General features: G+C 32.5%; 1 protein-coding gene and 1 pseudogene across 1 annotated transcript in view; both read right to left on the reverse strand.

The window, feature by feature from the left end:
- Positions 1-7,203: 7,203 nt before the first annotated feature.
- Positions 7,204-16,446, reverse strand: part of LOC145266467 (phosphatidylinositol 3,4,5-trisphosphate 3-phosphatase and dual-specificity protein phosphatase PTEN-like) — a 266,654-nt gene continuing 257,411 nt past the window's right edge. The window contains exons 8-9 of the mRNA XM_080122149.1: positions 11,398-11,580; positions 7,204-7,695 (exon numbers count right to left, since the gene is read on the reverse strand). Of these exons, the coding sequence (XP_079978275.1) occupies positions 7,285-7,695; positions 11,398-11,580 (594 nt within the window). The 3' untranslated portion in view covers positions 7,204-7,284. The remainder of the gene's footprint in view (positions 7,696-11,397; positions 11,581-16,446) is intronic.
- On the reverse strand, positions 10,357-10,473 carry LOC145266852 (5S ribosomal RNA; annotated as a pseudogene).

Below are 16,446 nucleotides of genomic sequence, written 5' to 3' on the forward strand. Positions count from 1 at the left end.
CTAGATAAATAGTGTGAACATGGATTGGTGGTATAGTATCTTTTCAGTTAGAGGAAGAGAAATCCTTTTTAACTAAGACATTTTTTTTATTTTTTGTCCGCATTGAGTTAAAAACTGATTTACTAGAATCTAACATTGCAAAAATAAAATAAAATTAAATTAAAAAAATCTATTGATGGTTTGAGAAACAACTATGCTTTATCATATAGATTTATTGGGTGGATTTCTATCAGTATTTTGTTTTATTTTTAATTTTGAGCGATTATGAAGACTCCAAAAAAGATGACAGCTTCATATCCACTATCTTGTTGTTTTAAGCAACTCAGCACTATTTTTTTGTGTGGTAAATAAACGCTTTAAAATAAGTTTTAAAAAATCACAAAACTAATCCAGATAGGTAGAAAAATAACCTATCTTGCCTTTGGTAACATTTTTTATATATTTGTTTATTGGACACTTTTTTTGTTTGTTGTTGTTTATATATAAATATGCTCTTTCCTTTTGTTGTTTACATATAAATGCCCTTTCCTAATAACTTTTGAAGAAAATAATTAAGTTGCAGTTTTGTTCAGAAACTGCCAGAAACAATAACTCTTAAATGTCATTAGATGATGCAAAAGAATAGCCAACTCAAAGTCCCCAACAAACAGTCAGATAAACAAATTTATTTTTCTAAAAATAAAAGACAAATTTCATGAAGTAGTATATTTTTTTATAATATTAAAAAAATTTTTTTTTAAAAATCAATAAATATTATATTAAGTAATATATTTTTTATTATACTAAACAAAATCTCTCATGAAGTAATATATTTTTTATTATACTAAAAAAAAAAAATCAATATTTCATGAAATAGTATATTTTTATTACACTAAAAAAATAAAAACATTGAACAATAATATATTATTTTCAGCAAAAGTAATTAAGTATAATGCAAATTTTTAGTGGTCACTGTTTGCTGCGAACTTTTGAGTCACCTATTCTTCTGCATTGCCATCATCGAGTTATCTGCCCTTGAATCTGCATCTTTGCCATCTCCTGATGTTAATCATGAATCAAAATCAGATGATCTTCAAGTTTCTCACCTATATGTAATTTTGATAAATACATTGTTATGACTAAAGTGTAGTATCTGTTCTATTCCTTTTTATTTTTGTCCCAATCCAGAGTGCACCGTTTTGGGGAGCAGTACTTACTAAAATCCCCATTGAGGTATCGATAAAACGATTAAACAAAATCTTGTGTCTATCATGGGTTCATTCTATGACAAAATCGTGTTTTCATATACAACCGATTTTGTTGCATTGAGCACTTGGTTTTCTTGAATAGTCACCCATTCACTACTGAGCATGGCTCATTGCTAACCTTTCGGAATTTTATACTGCTGTATCAATGTGCTTATACTCATATATAGTTTATTTATGCGTGTTCTTCTTCCCTATACATAATTTTGGTAAATATATTAACCTATGATTAAGGTATAGCATTTGTTCTGTTCTGAGTTAGAGAAATCCTTTTTAACTAAGACATTTTTTTTATTATCACCATCCACACAGCCAATTTTTTGAGAGCTGTATTTACATCTAAACTAAATTCTATAATAATAAAACTTTAGCTCAGCTATTGTGTACCTTTGTGGTTTGTCGTTACTTTGATAAATAGTGACATAAAGTTACTTTTTGTTAAATATATTTTATTTATTGGCTCTTTCCATTAGTTCTTACTGCAATTTTAGGTGATGTCAAGTTTGACTCTTTGATTTTGCAACATCTGTTGATCTCATACAATTGGCTTTTGTTTTTATCATGACATTCTTATAACTAAAATAACTACAGAACAAATTATTTATAAATATTTGCAAACAATCTGTTCTCGGAAAAGTTGAGCATAGAAATTTTTTTCAGATCAAAAAGATTCACAAAAATTGCAGTGTTCAGTGTTGTACAAGTAGTTTATTTTTCATTCAAGATTTTCCAACTTTAAGAACTTTTGAATGAAACCATATTTTTACCCATAAAATCAGATACTATACTTTTAATACTAGCATAGCAAATGGATAAAAATGAAAATTGTCTCAACTCTTGAGTTGGTCAGAGTTATCACCCTTGATAATTTCTTCATAAAAATGTCATGTTCCATTTGAATTTAGCAATCAAAGCACATCAGTTTAGGCCAGGGATTCAAATTTTTATAAATGAAAAAATGTTAAAACTCTGACCATATAAATTGCTTAAAGCAGAAAGTATTTTAGCATCAAACAACTTATTTCAATTAAACTTCCTTCGCTAAAAACAAAATAAGCAATAATCGTAAAATTATAGTCTTTTGCAAACAGTGCAGGTTTCATCGTTCACATGAAATTTCGAAATTTAATTATCTTTTAGTCATTAAAGTAAAAATTCACTTTTTCAACTAATAATAAAATATTAAAATGGCGGACTTGTTTGCGAAAAAAGTGCAAAATACATTTTAGTACTTTACGCTATTGCCGTCTTAAATTCAAAAAAGATTTAAATTATGTTTCTATACTAAATAAAACATGTACAACAATAAGGAAAACAAAAAAAAAATGGATGCCAAGAGCCACGATTGAATAGCAGTTCTTTAGATTATCAGTCTGATGTATAATTTAAGTTGGTTATATACTTTGTAATTCTAAGCAATCGTACTTGCTATTGCTGCTTCTATGTTATTATTGAAAAATGCCTCCATGTTATAAAAGTCTTTAAAGTTAGATGAAACATTTTTTTTAAAGAAATTTAATTCATAAACATTTTTTTGTATATAAGAACATAGACACATGTTTAAAACAAACAAAAAAATGGTGAATCAGAATTAAATATTACTTTTGAATAAAGAAAGCAATTAATTGCAAAGATTGGAGAATCGGACTGGCTTTACTTTATTGTATAGAATAACAAAAAAATTAGAATCATATTTACTGTAGTTACTTAGAATTGTCATATCAAGAAGCATCTCTATTTCTCCTCCCCAATCTTATTTCACCTGTATTGCCTATCCTTATATATATCTCATCCATCCAAAGTGCAAACGATATTTCTTCACAATTGTCGACTGCTAAATTCATGCATATTTAAAACATTTTTCTTTTTTACTTGTACTTTCATTGTCTATCTCGTCTTCATGAAAACTGTAGTGTGTGTGTGTGTACATATTATATATAATATATATATATATATATATATATAGTGGCATATTTCTTTATGCAGAATTGGTTATGGAAAATTTTTGAACCTCCATATTAGTGGAAAGACAATTGTTTTTGTAATCTATGCTGAAAGAACAAAGAAGGTCTTGCTCAGTATCAACTGGAGATAGAAAAGATTAGAAAAGGAATAGAAAAATTGAGGAGTCAACCAGGAGGCGACATTAGAGAAAGATGCATGACTGACGAATTGACACCGTCAGCATGTGAGGGTTTATTACTGTAGGGGCCATCATGCCACCCGCACTGAGGCTAAATACTGATGGTTACATCTGCATTCTGAATGAGGTAATGAGACTTTGCTTGACAGCAAAGACTCAGCCAGAACAGAGGTCCAGCTGTTAGAGAAGTTCACCTAATATCTGGCGTTAGAGCTCCCAACATTACAATGCCCTGAATGTTTTGTGTGTGGAGCTTAGTGGAATGAGAGACTAACAGATCCAACTACAACACAAAGAAGGAGATAAAGACAGCATTACTGGAGCCTTTGGAGAGGTTAGAGGCAGGTTGAGTCGGAAGACTGTGACAACGGCCTAAGAGTGTCTTAAAGCTGTTATGTGAGTTCAAGTAAACTCCATTGAACAAATTATGAAGACAAAGTTAGATGAATTGTAAAAAAATGAAATGACTTGTTTATTTTTTTTGAACAGTAATATTGCGAACAAATTTCGTCTGCATCATATATATATATATATATATATATATATATATTATTGTGTATGGCTGAGATGGTTTGTTACATTCATTTTAATAGTTAAATCCAATGTTATTCGGTACGATTATTTCAAAAACTTTTATTTTATAAAACCAATATATTGATCTTTTTTTCCTTTGTTTTTTTTTTGTTTTTTTTTTTTTAAAATCTACATATAATAGAATTTAATTTCAAAAAATTACTATTTGCGATTTTGATTGACATTTCACCATTTCCAATGTGGTGGCTGTGTCTAGCTTACATTTTTACAGATTAAGATTTCTTACTGATACATTATGGTCAAATATTTTTTTTAACACATGAACTATTTTTAATTTTCAAAATGTTTGAGGCAATTTAAACAATATTTTTTGTCTCAATCCTCTTTCAAATAGTACCTGTGCCCTCCCAAAAAACAAAGGAAGTAACTGCCGAATTATGTCTTTTTTTTTTAAGATGGCCTCTAGATGAAAATAATTCTGACCTGGTCAAAGTATTTTCTGAAAGAAATTGAAATGAAATAAATTTTATTTATGGATCATTGCAACATTGTTGGGAAGTGATGGTTAGGGTTAAGTGGTTAACGATAGACTGATGACCTGGGTGTTCCAAGTCCAAATAAAGTTTATTCCACAAAATCACTTTCACTTAGAATGTTGGCAACCTTCATGTGGTCCCTCTCCTAAGTACCTGATGTCTTTCGAGAAAAATATTGGGGAAACCAATGCCAATAATAGAATCTTCGGATTGATATGACGATGATGCAACATGTAACCATGTTGCAATAATCCAGAAAAAAAAAACTGATGGACTAGAATCAAAAACCCATTTTGTCGGAAGAAATTTATAAATGGTAAAAATCAGCAGAGACCAACTTAACTTTATATATTAGATATTACAATAATGGTTTTATTCAATAAGTTGTTTTGAAATAGCACCGAGCAGAAATTTTAGAATGATATTAACTTAGGTGGCATAGCAAATCTTTGCCCTTATGATTTCATCAAAGCCAAATGTTTTTTTTACTGAACTAGAAATCTTCATTTGAACTTAAATGTTATCCTTTTGTATATATAGCAATTCAGAGAGGTTAAGAGTAGGGGAGATAGCAAGCGAAAATAAGTTGAGGAAGTGATAGAAGACGTGGCTCATTTAGCAAGTTTTTAACAGTCTGTGTAGATACATTGTTTATGAAGGTTGGGTATATTTGTTCAATAAAATGCCACTGGTTGGTGGACACTAGTATTTGTGTAGGCAATATTATTAGTAAATGAAGGGGAAATATCTATGAGGTTGGGAACAGAAAATTACATCTGAACAGGATTTGAACCTGCTTCTTCTTCAGTATAGGTTGGAATCATTTAATAATGATATTGCCTACACAACGAATGTCTGCCAGAAAGCAGAATTATGTATAACATTGTCAGAAATGTATTCCATTTATTTTATATATATGTATATATGACACACACACACACACACACACACACATATATATGTATATATGTGTGTGTGTTTATATAAAATTTATATAAGAATAAAATCCAATAGAATGTATAGGAATAAATGGAAACAGCCGCATGATATAGGACATTTAAACGAAAAACATTTATTCAATTAATATTTCATTTCGTTTAAGAAACTTTATCAAAGTAACTAGAAATGAGATTTTGATCACTGTGTAATAGACGGATATAATGAGAAAGAAATAAGAGAGAGAGGTGATAGTCATTAGAGGGGGGGGTAAATTAAAATAATGAAGAAACAGTCATGTTGCTGATTGATCTTCTTGAGCATGGTTGCGTTCCACCCAAGAAAGGGGAGGTGGAAGGTCAGTGAAAAGACACAAAGCATGTCAAATAAACCCTAAAACCTTTTCCATTTTCATTCCTATGCCCATCCGTCTATCGTATAATGATCACCAATTTCATTTCTGTTCACGTTAACTTTCGAAATATTAGCCAAACAAATGTTTTCTATTCAAATACATTTTGCAATGGTTCCACTTTTCCGTTTAGATATACAGGCCATCTACCCATGGAATTGTTAAAAAATTCACAATATCTTTGGCAATCCAACAATATTTTGTACAAATAAGCTTTAATTTATGCCTGACTTGTCCACAAAGTTTCAGTTTTTGTTTTATCACTGTTCGATAAGTGGGGATACTTTGGTGATCGTCTCATCAGTAAGAAGTGTGATCTTGAATGGGCTTTGCACTCACTGGCCCTTAACCCCCCCCCCCCTCCACCATCTCTAGATTATTATCTGTGGGGTCATTTTAAAGACAAAATTTATCAATCAAAATAATCTCCCAGACTATTCTTGAAATCAAGAGAGCCATCACAGCAAAAATCATGGCAGTGCTAAGAGAGGAGCATGTCAAAATTATTGACAATTTTGCATGTCGTATGTAAGTGTGCTGAGCATTTAATCGTGATAAAACAAAGGCTGTTGGATATTGACCACAGAAACTTGATGGAAAAGTTAAGCATGGATTAAAGTTTATTGATACCAAATATGGTTGGATTAGATTCTGTGGATGGGATTTCATTTTGGTCACCCTGTGTGTGTGTGTGTGTGTGTGTGTGTGTGTGTGTGTATATATATATATATATATATATATATATATATATATATATATATACACACACACTATCTGTACATAATTGCGGAACATTTTCTAAAACAAAAAAATTAAAAGTTGATAATGGGGGGAGGTGATATATAAAAATCTGTTTCGCTTATCTCCCTCTTCCCTCAACTTACCTCCTTTTTTTTTTCTTTAATATAAATTTGTTTTTGTCTCAATATCTTTAAACATTTTTTTCATAGCAAAAACTTTTCTCTTTTAAGAAGTAGTCATTTTTCACAATATTTTTTTTCATATTTTTTTTTCATTTTCTTTTCTTTTTTAAAAAGTTTTTGATTAAAAAAAAATATATATATAAAAGGGGGGAGGGTCGTCCTGTATGTGTGTGTGTTTGTATGTGCGGTTGGAGGATGGGGGACTTGACTACATTCTCTCTACAAGTCAACCCACGGAAGAAGGGGTTCGGGAATCCCTGATGTTGTAGAGAAAAACATTGAAGTCCTTGTCTTTGTCGTAACCCCCACCCCTACCACCCCCACAAAAACAAAAAAAAAAAAACACCAACGAGCATGTGCTGTAGACGAATCAAAGTTTCACCCTGCTAAACTCGTGGTAACAATATCTTTCCAAATTTTTTGCTCAACAAGGAATAATTCATGTATTCTTTGTGTAAATTGTTTCTCTATTTGACAAAGCCTTTAATGTATGCAGTGTCAAGCCCCTAACGCACAGGGGTCCAGATTGCCCTTAACGCCCGGGGCGTAGAAAACCTCATACTTGTGTTGTTTCAAGCCCTTCCCACTCGTCGTCGCTCTCTGTGTCAGATAAGTTCTCATCTATAACCTCGCTGTCACTTAGACTCTCAGCCGACATCGCATCTGTACTCCCTGCAATGGACATACCATCGCTGCCCGGCCCTCCACTACTACTGAGAGAGTTGCTAGGCGTGTGACTAGGAGCCACCCCACTTGAAGACGGGCTCTGGGGCATGTAGTTGTCGATACTGATGGAGTTGATGCTGCTGACTAAGCTTCGACTCTGCGGTACTGAGTTCAATGTATGGTCGTCTATTGTGGAGTCCTTGTTCATTTGGTGGGACGGTAAATCCTCTGTACTTTTGCTCTTCACAGGAACTGTTTCAGGTGGCGCATTCTGGTCGTGTCGACTAAAATATAATTTTACCTAGAAAAGAGGAAAAAAAAGTTAAAATTTAAAAAAATAAAATTATTAGTCAAATCGAGTTGAACTTTTGCTAAAAGAATAAAAATGAAGTGCTCTCAGAATAGCTACCTATGATTTGATCCTCCCAATGCCACACATGGAATCATAAAATTCTACAATATTTTCAGTAATGCAACCATATTTAAAAGAAATAAAATTAAGTCTGTGCTTGACTTAGCCATGAATGTCCAACAGTTCATCATCTTCATCATTTTCATCATTGCCATTCAATGAAAAGCAAACCCGAATATGATGTGCAACATTACCAATAATTTGGACACACCCTGCCACTCTTACCACTCTTGGCACTGTTCTGCTTTATGTTGTGATGCCCTTCTTCAGTTCAGGAATAGCACGAAAACTATTTTGATGAAGATTATCTTTCAGATAATCTCACCAATAAAAACTGAAATAGGGAAAAGGTTTGGTGATTGTGAAACAAAAGTAAGGACCTTGTTACTGATGAGATGATCACTAACGTGTTCCTGCATACAATTGAATGATGATAAAGCAAATTCTATTGAATATTCTAATGAAATTTATATGTACCAAATATGGTTAGTAATTTGGTGGGTGGTATTTCTGATGCAGACCACCCTATACTTTATATTTAATGCTAGCAAAAATAGATTAAAGTAACTCATTTGGATGTTTCACTCAGATATGTAGCCAAGGTACCTGGCTTTGCTGATGGCATTCATATAATGACAAATATCAAATTAGCTGTGTCTGCCCAGTGTTGCAGCAGGGCTTTTTTACTTTCATTTTTTGTTTGACTTTCTTTTTAAATAGGACTTTGAAATAAAAAATTCAATTATTACAGTATCGGTTGTTTATGGACATTTTTTAATAAAACAAAAATGATCAACAAATTTACTGAATTTTTGATCAGTTGTAACAAATCACTATTTCCATATATAGTAAATAAAATAAAAGTAGTTGGATTGTACTTGTTGTACTTAAATAGGAATGCATCCGACACATTTGCTTCTAACTATTTAGTCAATTATCATCAGTTTACCTGTCTTTGTTTTTTTTCTATTTCACCTTTAAACTAGGCATATTGCCACTTGGAAGATTAGAGGCTACTATTTGGAATTGTGTCTAACAGCAGGATATCTGTTCACATTACATTTAAACTTTTGTAGGTAAGTACAGTCAAGGAAGCAGGAAACAAAGAGTAAATTCCAAAGTCTAGCGGTTCAAGGGAAGAAAGTGTTTTATGTTGAAAATCAAATTTCAGTCAAATTTACACTTTGGCATTTTCTTCTGTATTCGCTTTGTTATTATGGCAACACACAATTTTAACTTATTGGCTACGTTTCTTTTTCTTATTTATTTTTCTCATAGTTTTATAATGACAAAGTCTGCAGATTCAAATGTTAAAAAACATACATTTTCAATGATTCCAACACAAATCATCAGCCACACATTTTACTGAAAAATAAAATTAGTTTTATTTATTTATTATTTTTAATTTATTTTTATTTAGGTTTCTTTTTATTACTGTAACAACTTTCATCAATGCTTTTAATTCATGTTTTTAATGATTTAAACTGACATTTCATCAAACGCACAAAATAAAAATACATTTTCACCTACTTTTTCATCTATACATGTTTACCATATGAGCTGTTGTTTGGCAAAATTCATGCTTAAAATCATTTTTAACAAATTCGGCAACTACATTAATTGAAATGTTAAAAATAATCTTCAGTAACTTCAATGCAAAACAAACAACATTGCCATAAATATCACACTATTCCATGTTTGCTAAACGTGTCATGTGTTGTTTGTAACTTTTTGATTGCACAAAACAATTTGCAATTATTCTTTTTTCATCCTTATGTGTTTAGCTTAAATTATAAATGTTAAAAACATTTTTATTTTTACTTATTTAATCATTATATTCGGTTTAACGTCCATTTTTAATGCTGTCATTTGTTTGATTGTTTTTCGATATTGTCTTCCAAACTAATCTATCTCTAACCAGGTCTTTATTTATCCTTCTTTCACATACATTTTTATCACTTCCTCATATGTTGTGATTGACCTCCCCTGTAAATTGAATCTACTACTCAGCTATTCTACATTTACTAACTGAAGAGTTTGCATTCATTCTTTTAATGTGACTATACCATCACAGTTTGCAGTTCTGTGCAGATCTCTCTAATTAAATTTGTCCTGATTTAATCTTCTTTGAACTAAGCCCGTCTATAAAACTCGCATTGTACATCTGTACTTTCAGTCTCATTTCTCTGGTTAGCTTTTTATTTATCCCTTTATCTCCATGCTTATTTCCTTCCACATTTTCCTTGGCCTTCCCCAACCAACTAATCCTGCCACTCCAAGAGCTCTGCCAACTGTTACAACTTGTTAGAAACCCAGGAACTCTCATCAATTCTTTCAATGCAAAGTCCCCAGTTCTGCACACAAAAGGGCTCCTTCAGTCTTTAACAGACTACAAATACCCATTGTAAGGGTGCCTGCGCATTAAATTTTTGTGACAGGAGTTGCGCAATCTCCAACCACACCTCTCCTGAGTCGACATTGTTAAATACCAGCGGCAAGTGAAGTTTATGTACAAGACGACTGGAAACAAATGCCAAGATAAGCGGAGAGTACATACAGCGCCTAAAATTCCCAAATGGTCACCCATCTGGTACTAACCAGACTCAACATTGCTTAACTTCGGTGATCTGATGAGAACCGGTGTGTCAACACGATTACGCCATATATACATTTTTTTTTTTTCTGCACACTCTATATTGTCCAAATTTAATCTTCGTTTGAACTCATTAAGACTCACATTACACATCCATCATATTTTTCTCATGCAACACATATCCTCAACTCTCGTTGCCCAAGTTCATCAATTATCACACTGCATACATAGGCCTGACAAAGACTTTCCTTAGTTGACACTGGTAATTCTCTGCTGGTTAGTAATGGTAGAAGTTCCCTGAACTTCCGCATCCAGTCACACAAGCACTTGCTCCACCCTGTGTGGCAATAGTATCACCATGGTAACAAAACTTTTAAACAACCTAAATAGCTTTGCCATCCTAATATACTTTCTTCACATCAGAGATATCTGTCTGTATTGTTTAAACTTTGTGCACACAAACTGGTTATCATTTTTTTTTTTCTCATTTAAACTATATATTCAATTCTTTCTATTTTTCATTACAACACTGACAATTTCAGTGCTCAAGCTTGTTGGGCTCTATCCAAGTGTATAGCCATTCAAGCAAATCTATTTCAAGCAACAAAATATTTATGTGTCATTTTAATCATTGACTTCAGCTGAATCCAAAAGTAATCTTAACATTAAACTCTGCAACCTATATGGAACTTTAATCATTTTTTTGTGCAATGAAAATAAATGATTTTGAAAATAAGACAAGTTTTTATAAACATTGAAAAAAATAAATGATTTTGAAAATAAGACAAGTTTTTATAAACATTGAAAAAAATAAATGATTTTGAAAATAAGACAAGTTTTTATAAACATTGAAAAAAATAAATGATTTTGAAAATAAGACAAGTTTTTATAAACATTGATAATCAACATAAAAATTCTTATTCATTGTTGTTGCATGCTGTATTATTCGTTGTCTCAACACAAGAAATTCTTTTATTAAAGGATTTTGTATGACTTACTTTGAAATTTGGGCTAAAAAGTTTGTGGGCCTTGTCTTTGTTGGCTTTATCAATTTCATTTTTTGTGAACGTTAGTGTCAAGCACATTTCTTTGACGCCATTAGTCCCAGCTTTGGAATTCTTCCACGATTCTTCAGTTGTGTCCACAAAGAACGTGTTGAACCAAAAATGGAACATTTTTTCCTGAAAAGAAAAAGTAAAGATAAAATAAATGAAGTAAAAAAAAAAAAATATGAATAATATGCATCTTATATTTAACTTGGTGTACTTACGTTGCATGGGACTTTTATTTTTTGCACATTTTCAAATATATTTCAAATTTTCATTGTTACGGAATTTATGATTCTTTTTGAAAAAGAATTACTTAAGGATTTCGCTTTCATTTTGATACAACCACAAGTACAATGAGGATCTCCATTATTTTTGTCAAAATCGGAAATATTTTCAAATAGGGCAAATAGCATTTTTTTTTTTTACATGAGGGTCACCACTTATCAAGGCCCGAAGGCCACTCAGGGATAAGGGTTATTGCGTGTACAGTAATCAATGAGATAGTATTGTAGTAATCATTAGTATTGGGGGTTTGGATAGAGTGTCTTACTTAAGGGGGCGGTTTGTCAGGAGTTTGTTTATGTTGGACTTGAAGACGTCCAAGTTGTAGTCAGGTGGGAAACAGGCAAGCGGCAGAGTTCCACTGGCGTGCAGTTCTAAGAAAGAAGCTTTGTTCATGGAATCTACGTTTGGATTTAGGCACAGATAAAGAGTGGGGAAAATTATTGACAGTAGTTTCAGCCAGACGAGTGTTTCTTGTGAAAGATTGGCGAGGAGGGACAAGGGATTGGAGCTCAGACGAGCACCTGCCATGGAAATAACGATAAAATAAAGACAGGCTCGCAATGTCTCTTCTGTGGGAGAGAGGTTGCAGGGAAGAGAAAAGGGCATCCCCCACTAAACCACAAAATCTATTTTGTACTCTGTCAAGGCAGGATTGGCTGGTTTTAGCAGCTCCTGCCCAGATGTGGCAGCAGTACTCCATCCTTGGATGTACTTGGCTTTTATACAGATAGAGAATTGCATTAGTAGTGAGATATCTTCTGGAGCGGTAGAAGAATCCCACCATTTTCCCAGCGTCCCTGGCAACAGATTTGATGTACGTATTCCATTTAAGATCAGGAGTAAAGGTCAAACCCAGAAGCTTGTCAAAACATAGAGCCTCCCCAAGACGAGAGCCATCCGTTTCAATTGATGCCAGATGGGAGTCAGAGCGTTGATGATGTAAAGATAGAAGCTTGGTTTTGGATGCATTAAAAGTGACCAGCCACCTCTTCCCCCATTGTACCACACGCTCAAGATCAGAGGAGGGAGAATTAGAGAGAACTTTGTCATTTACAGCCTTTGATGTGTTGCCATAGATGGTCGTGTCATCAGCATAGATGTCAACGAATGATTTAAGTATGTGTTTTTGGTAGATCATTGATATAGATCAGAAAGAGAGTTGGGCCCAGGATGGACCCCTGGGGGACTCCAGCATTAATATTGTGGGCTTCTGATTTCTGCCCATCAACCACTACTCTTATGAGCCTATCAGAGAGAAATGATTTAATGATTGAGAAAACATTTTCAGTAATACTGTAGCTGGAAATCTTGTGAAGTATGCCCTTACGCCATACCTTATCAAAGGCCTTCGATATGTCAAGAGCAATTGCCCTGGAAAGGAAACCTTTGTCAAGAGATTCACTAATCCTATGTGATATAACCATTAGCACATCTGCGGTAGATCTTGCAGAGCGGAAACCATATTACATGTCACTAAGAAGATTGTTTCTGTTGAGGTGGTTGACTACTTCTTTATTTAATATGGATTCCAACAACTTACTCATGACACACAGGAGACTTATTGGTCTGTACTGAGAGGGAGATGACTTTTCACCTCAAATTCTTAAATACAGGGCATACTGATGAGATTTTCCAGGGTGTTGGAAAGCACTTCTCCTTAAGGCAACGCTTAAACAGTTTTGTAAGTATGGGGGCAAGTTCTGGTTGGAGCTTTTTCAGCACTATAACTGGAATGCCATCAGGGCCAGTTGCTTTACTGGAATCAAGGTTTTTGGTTAGCTTGGCGACCTAACGCACAGATATTTGTATGTTGCATAGCGTGTTGTCTGTTATAGGAGGAAATACAGGGAGTTGATGGTCATTGTCGCATAGGGTAGAATTAGCTGCAAAGTTCTTGGCAAATAGTCTGGCCATGTCTGATGCTGACAAGATGACCTCAGGTCCATCGATGATAGTTGGGATAGAACGCACGCTTCTGTTCAAGATCCTGTTTGCTATTTGCCAGAACTGGTGGGAACCAAGCCGCTGCTCAGCTACTTTGGATTTAACGGATTGAGCATATAGTTCTCTTGCATTTTTTTATTACTCTTTTACAGTGGTTGCTGACAGTCCTGAAAGCAGCTTTAGTCTCAGTGCATCTATTACGTTGGTAGCTATGGAAAAAGTGATTTCTGTGCGCAATGGCAGCAGCACATTCAGGGGAGAACCATGGCTGGCTGTTAGGTTTTTGTTGGAATTTTTTGGATGGTATGAATCGGTCTATGCCTACAATTAACCATTCGGTCAGGTCTGATACTATAGAGGACACATCCTTTTTAAACATGGAATGCAGAGGTAGGTCAGATATGAATGTACGGAAGCTATCCCAGTCAGCCATATACAGTACAGTGGAGAGGTACGTCTGAAGACTTATTACTAGTGTTGGGACGATTCCTAATTTTTATACGATTCCGATTCCAGGAAAATATTGATTAACGATTCCGATACCAAGTACGATTCCGATTCCGATTCCTAGGGAATTATTGTTTTGAAATATACCAGGTAGTTTTATACTTATGGTCGGTAGTTCCCAAATATGTTCCCTAACTTTGGAAGAGATATTTTATGTCTACACCGTCGTGTTTTGGTTTAAATAAAATTATTATATAGTAAACTAAACGGAAAAATTAGCAAAATTCATTTTAGAGAAAATTTATTTTACTTAATTGGAATACAGACAAAAAACAAAGAAAATAGAATTTATCCTTCAGAGCAAAAACAAATAAAATAGAATTTATATAACAGAACAAAAACAAGAAAATTAGAGAATAAATTAACACGATTCATTATTTTGGTCCTCATAATTTACAGATTTAATGAATTAAATAAAAAAAAATATAGCGGAAGAGAAAGAAAATATATACTAATTAAATATAAAAAAAAGATAAATATTTAATTTAATAATTTATAAATGAACGTGCGTAATGAAAAAAACAATATACCACGTGACATGGCGCCGTAGATACAAAATAACCCTTCCAAAGTTAACGACCATATTTGAGAAATACCATTAATCGAAAGTTTTTGTGTTTTATACCAAAAAGTTGGTATAGCGAAAAGTTACAATTAAAGGAATTTCAAAAACGATTTTTTGTTTGGCTATTGATAGTTGTATTTGTGACGGCAGTTCTTCAGACCTCCATAATTCACAAGGAGTAGTTAACACCTATTATTTTTTCTTACTTTTTCATTGCTTTTACACGTTGTTTCTAACGTGAAGAATAAGTTTAGCCAAACTAATTTTGAAATAGGGTATATCAAAGGAACACATATAAAAATGATACCACTATAAAAAACAAATGAAATACTAGATAAAATTGAGCAAAAATAGTTACCAAAATTACAGAAAAAGATAAAACAAAACAAAAAATGGTGAAGTTTGTTGAGTGAAATGAATTATTGAAAGAAAATTAATTGAACTAATAGAAATGTTAAATAAAAAAAATGTCACATTTCAATATTTTTTTAATAATTAAATTCTCAGGGTTGTCGAAATTAAAAATTAAGTGATTTTTTTTAATTGGACTTATTTCGAAGCTTGTTACCTTGAAACATACATTTTAAACCCTGTTTTTTTTTTTTTTAAATAAATTGAACAAAAAAAACGCAATTAAAAAAATTTAATTGATAATTGAAACTTTAAAAACATTAAACATTGAAAAATTACTTATCTCACAAATTAACGTCCAATAAAGTAGATCCAGTCTTCATACAGGAATTCGGTTATAATAAATATATCTTTCCCAAACTTAAAAATTAAATCTTTTTTTTTTTTTTTTTTGGAGAGAGAGTGCTTTAAAATCGCCGAGGAATGCCGCCTAAAATTTTAAAGAAGTAAATTTTAGGAGTTTAGTGCCTTTCAAAGACGGTTATCATAATTTATTATCATCATTTAATTTCCTTTTTTCCTCCCCCACACCTTTCCATGTGGTTCAGTAGTTAACCAGTGCTCCTGTTGCTGTCAGTCAGCTATCTTTACCTAAGTTTTAATTTCTAGTTAAAAGAATTTTTCATTAATAGAATCAGCATTTTTAAAAATTATTTTTTTAGTTGTATATATTGTATTTACTCTTTGAAGTTAAAGAGGGTTAAAAAAATTGGTGACTTAGGCAAAAAAAAAAAGACAATGCGATTTCGACCCTTTTGTTCCTTTTCTTTTTTATTTTGCTCCTCCAATTCATTTGGATGCTTCATAGTTAAATGTTTTAACATGTTGGTTGTGGTCATGTTAGATGGTTTTGTTCCTCGCGATATTTTAATGTGACAGACTTTGCAAATGGCCTTAAACTCATGATCTTCATCAACTTCAAAAAGTTTCCATGCAAGACTTTTTTTGGACTTTGAGGCCATATTAGAAAATTCAGTTTATCTGTAAACAAATAAATTACTATTAAATTTTGTTTTAAAGCTAGTCACTTATTTGGATAATTAATTGAAAATAATCCGCTAAAAAAGACAAAAAGAAAAAAATATAAAGGGATGGAGCAGTAAATTGTACCAACCAGTAGTTAACAAAAAAAAACAAAAACTTATAGAATTTAATTTTTGAAACCAATGTATAAAAGTTTACATAATGAAATGCAAATATGCATTTCTTTTGAATTTTTTTTTTGGTTGACTGTGTTCAATTCACACATGGTTGATGCGGTTCAATATTGCTAAACTATAAGTCTT

The sequence above is a fragment of the Euprymna scolopes genome, chromosome 41 (assembly GCF_053919585.1).
Source record: "Euprymna scolopes isolate OS-2025 chromosome 41, ASM5391958v1, whole genome shotgun sequence".
Classification (NCBI taxonomy): domain Eukaryota; kingdom Metazoa; phylum Mollusca; class Cephalopoda; order Sepiida; family Sepiolidae; genus Euprymna; species Euprymna scolopes.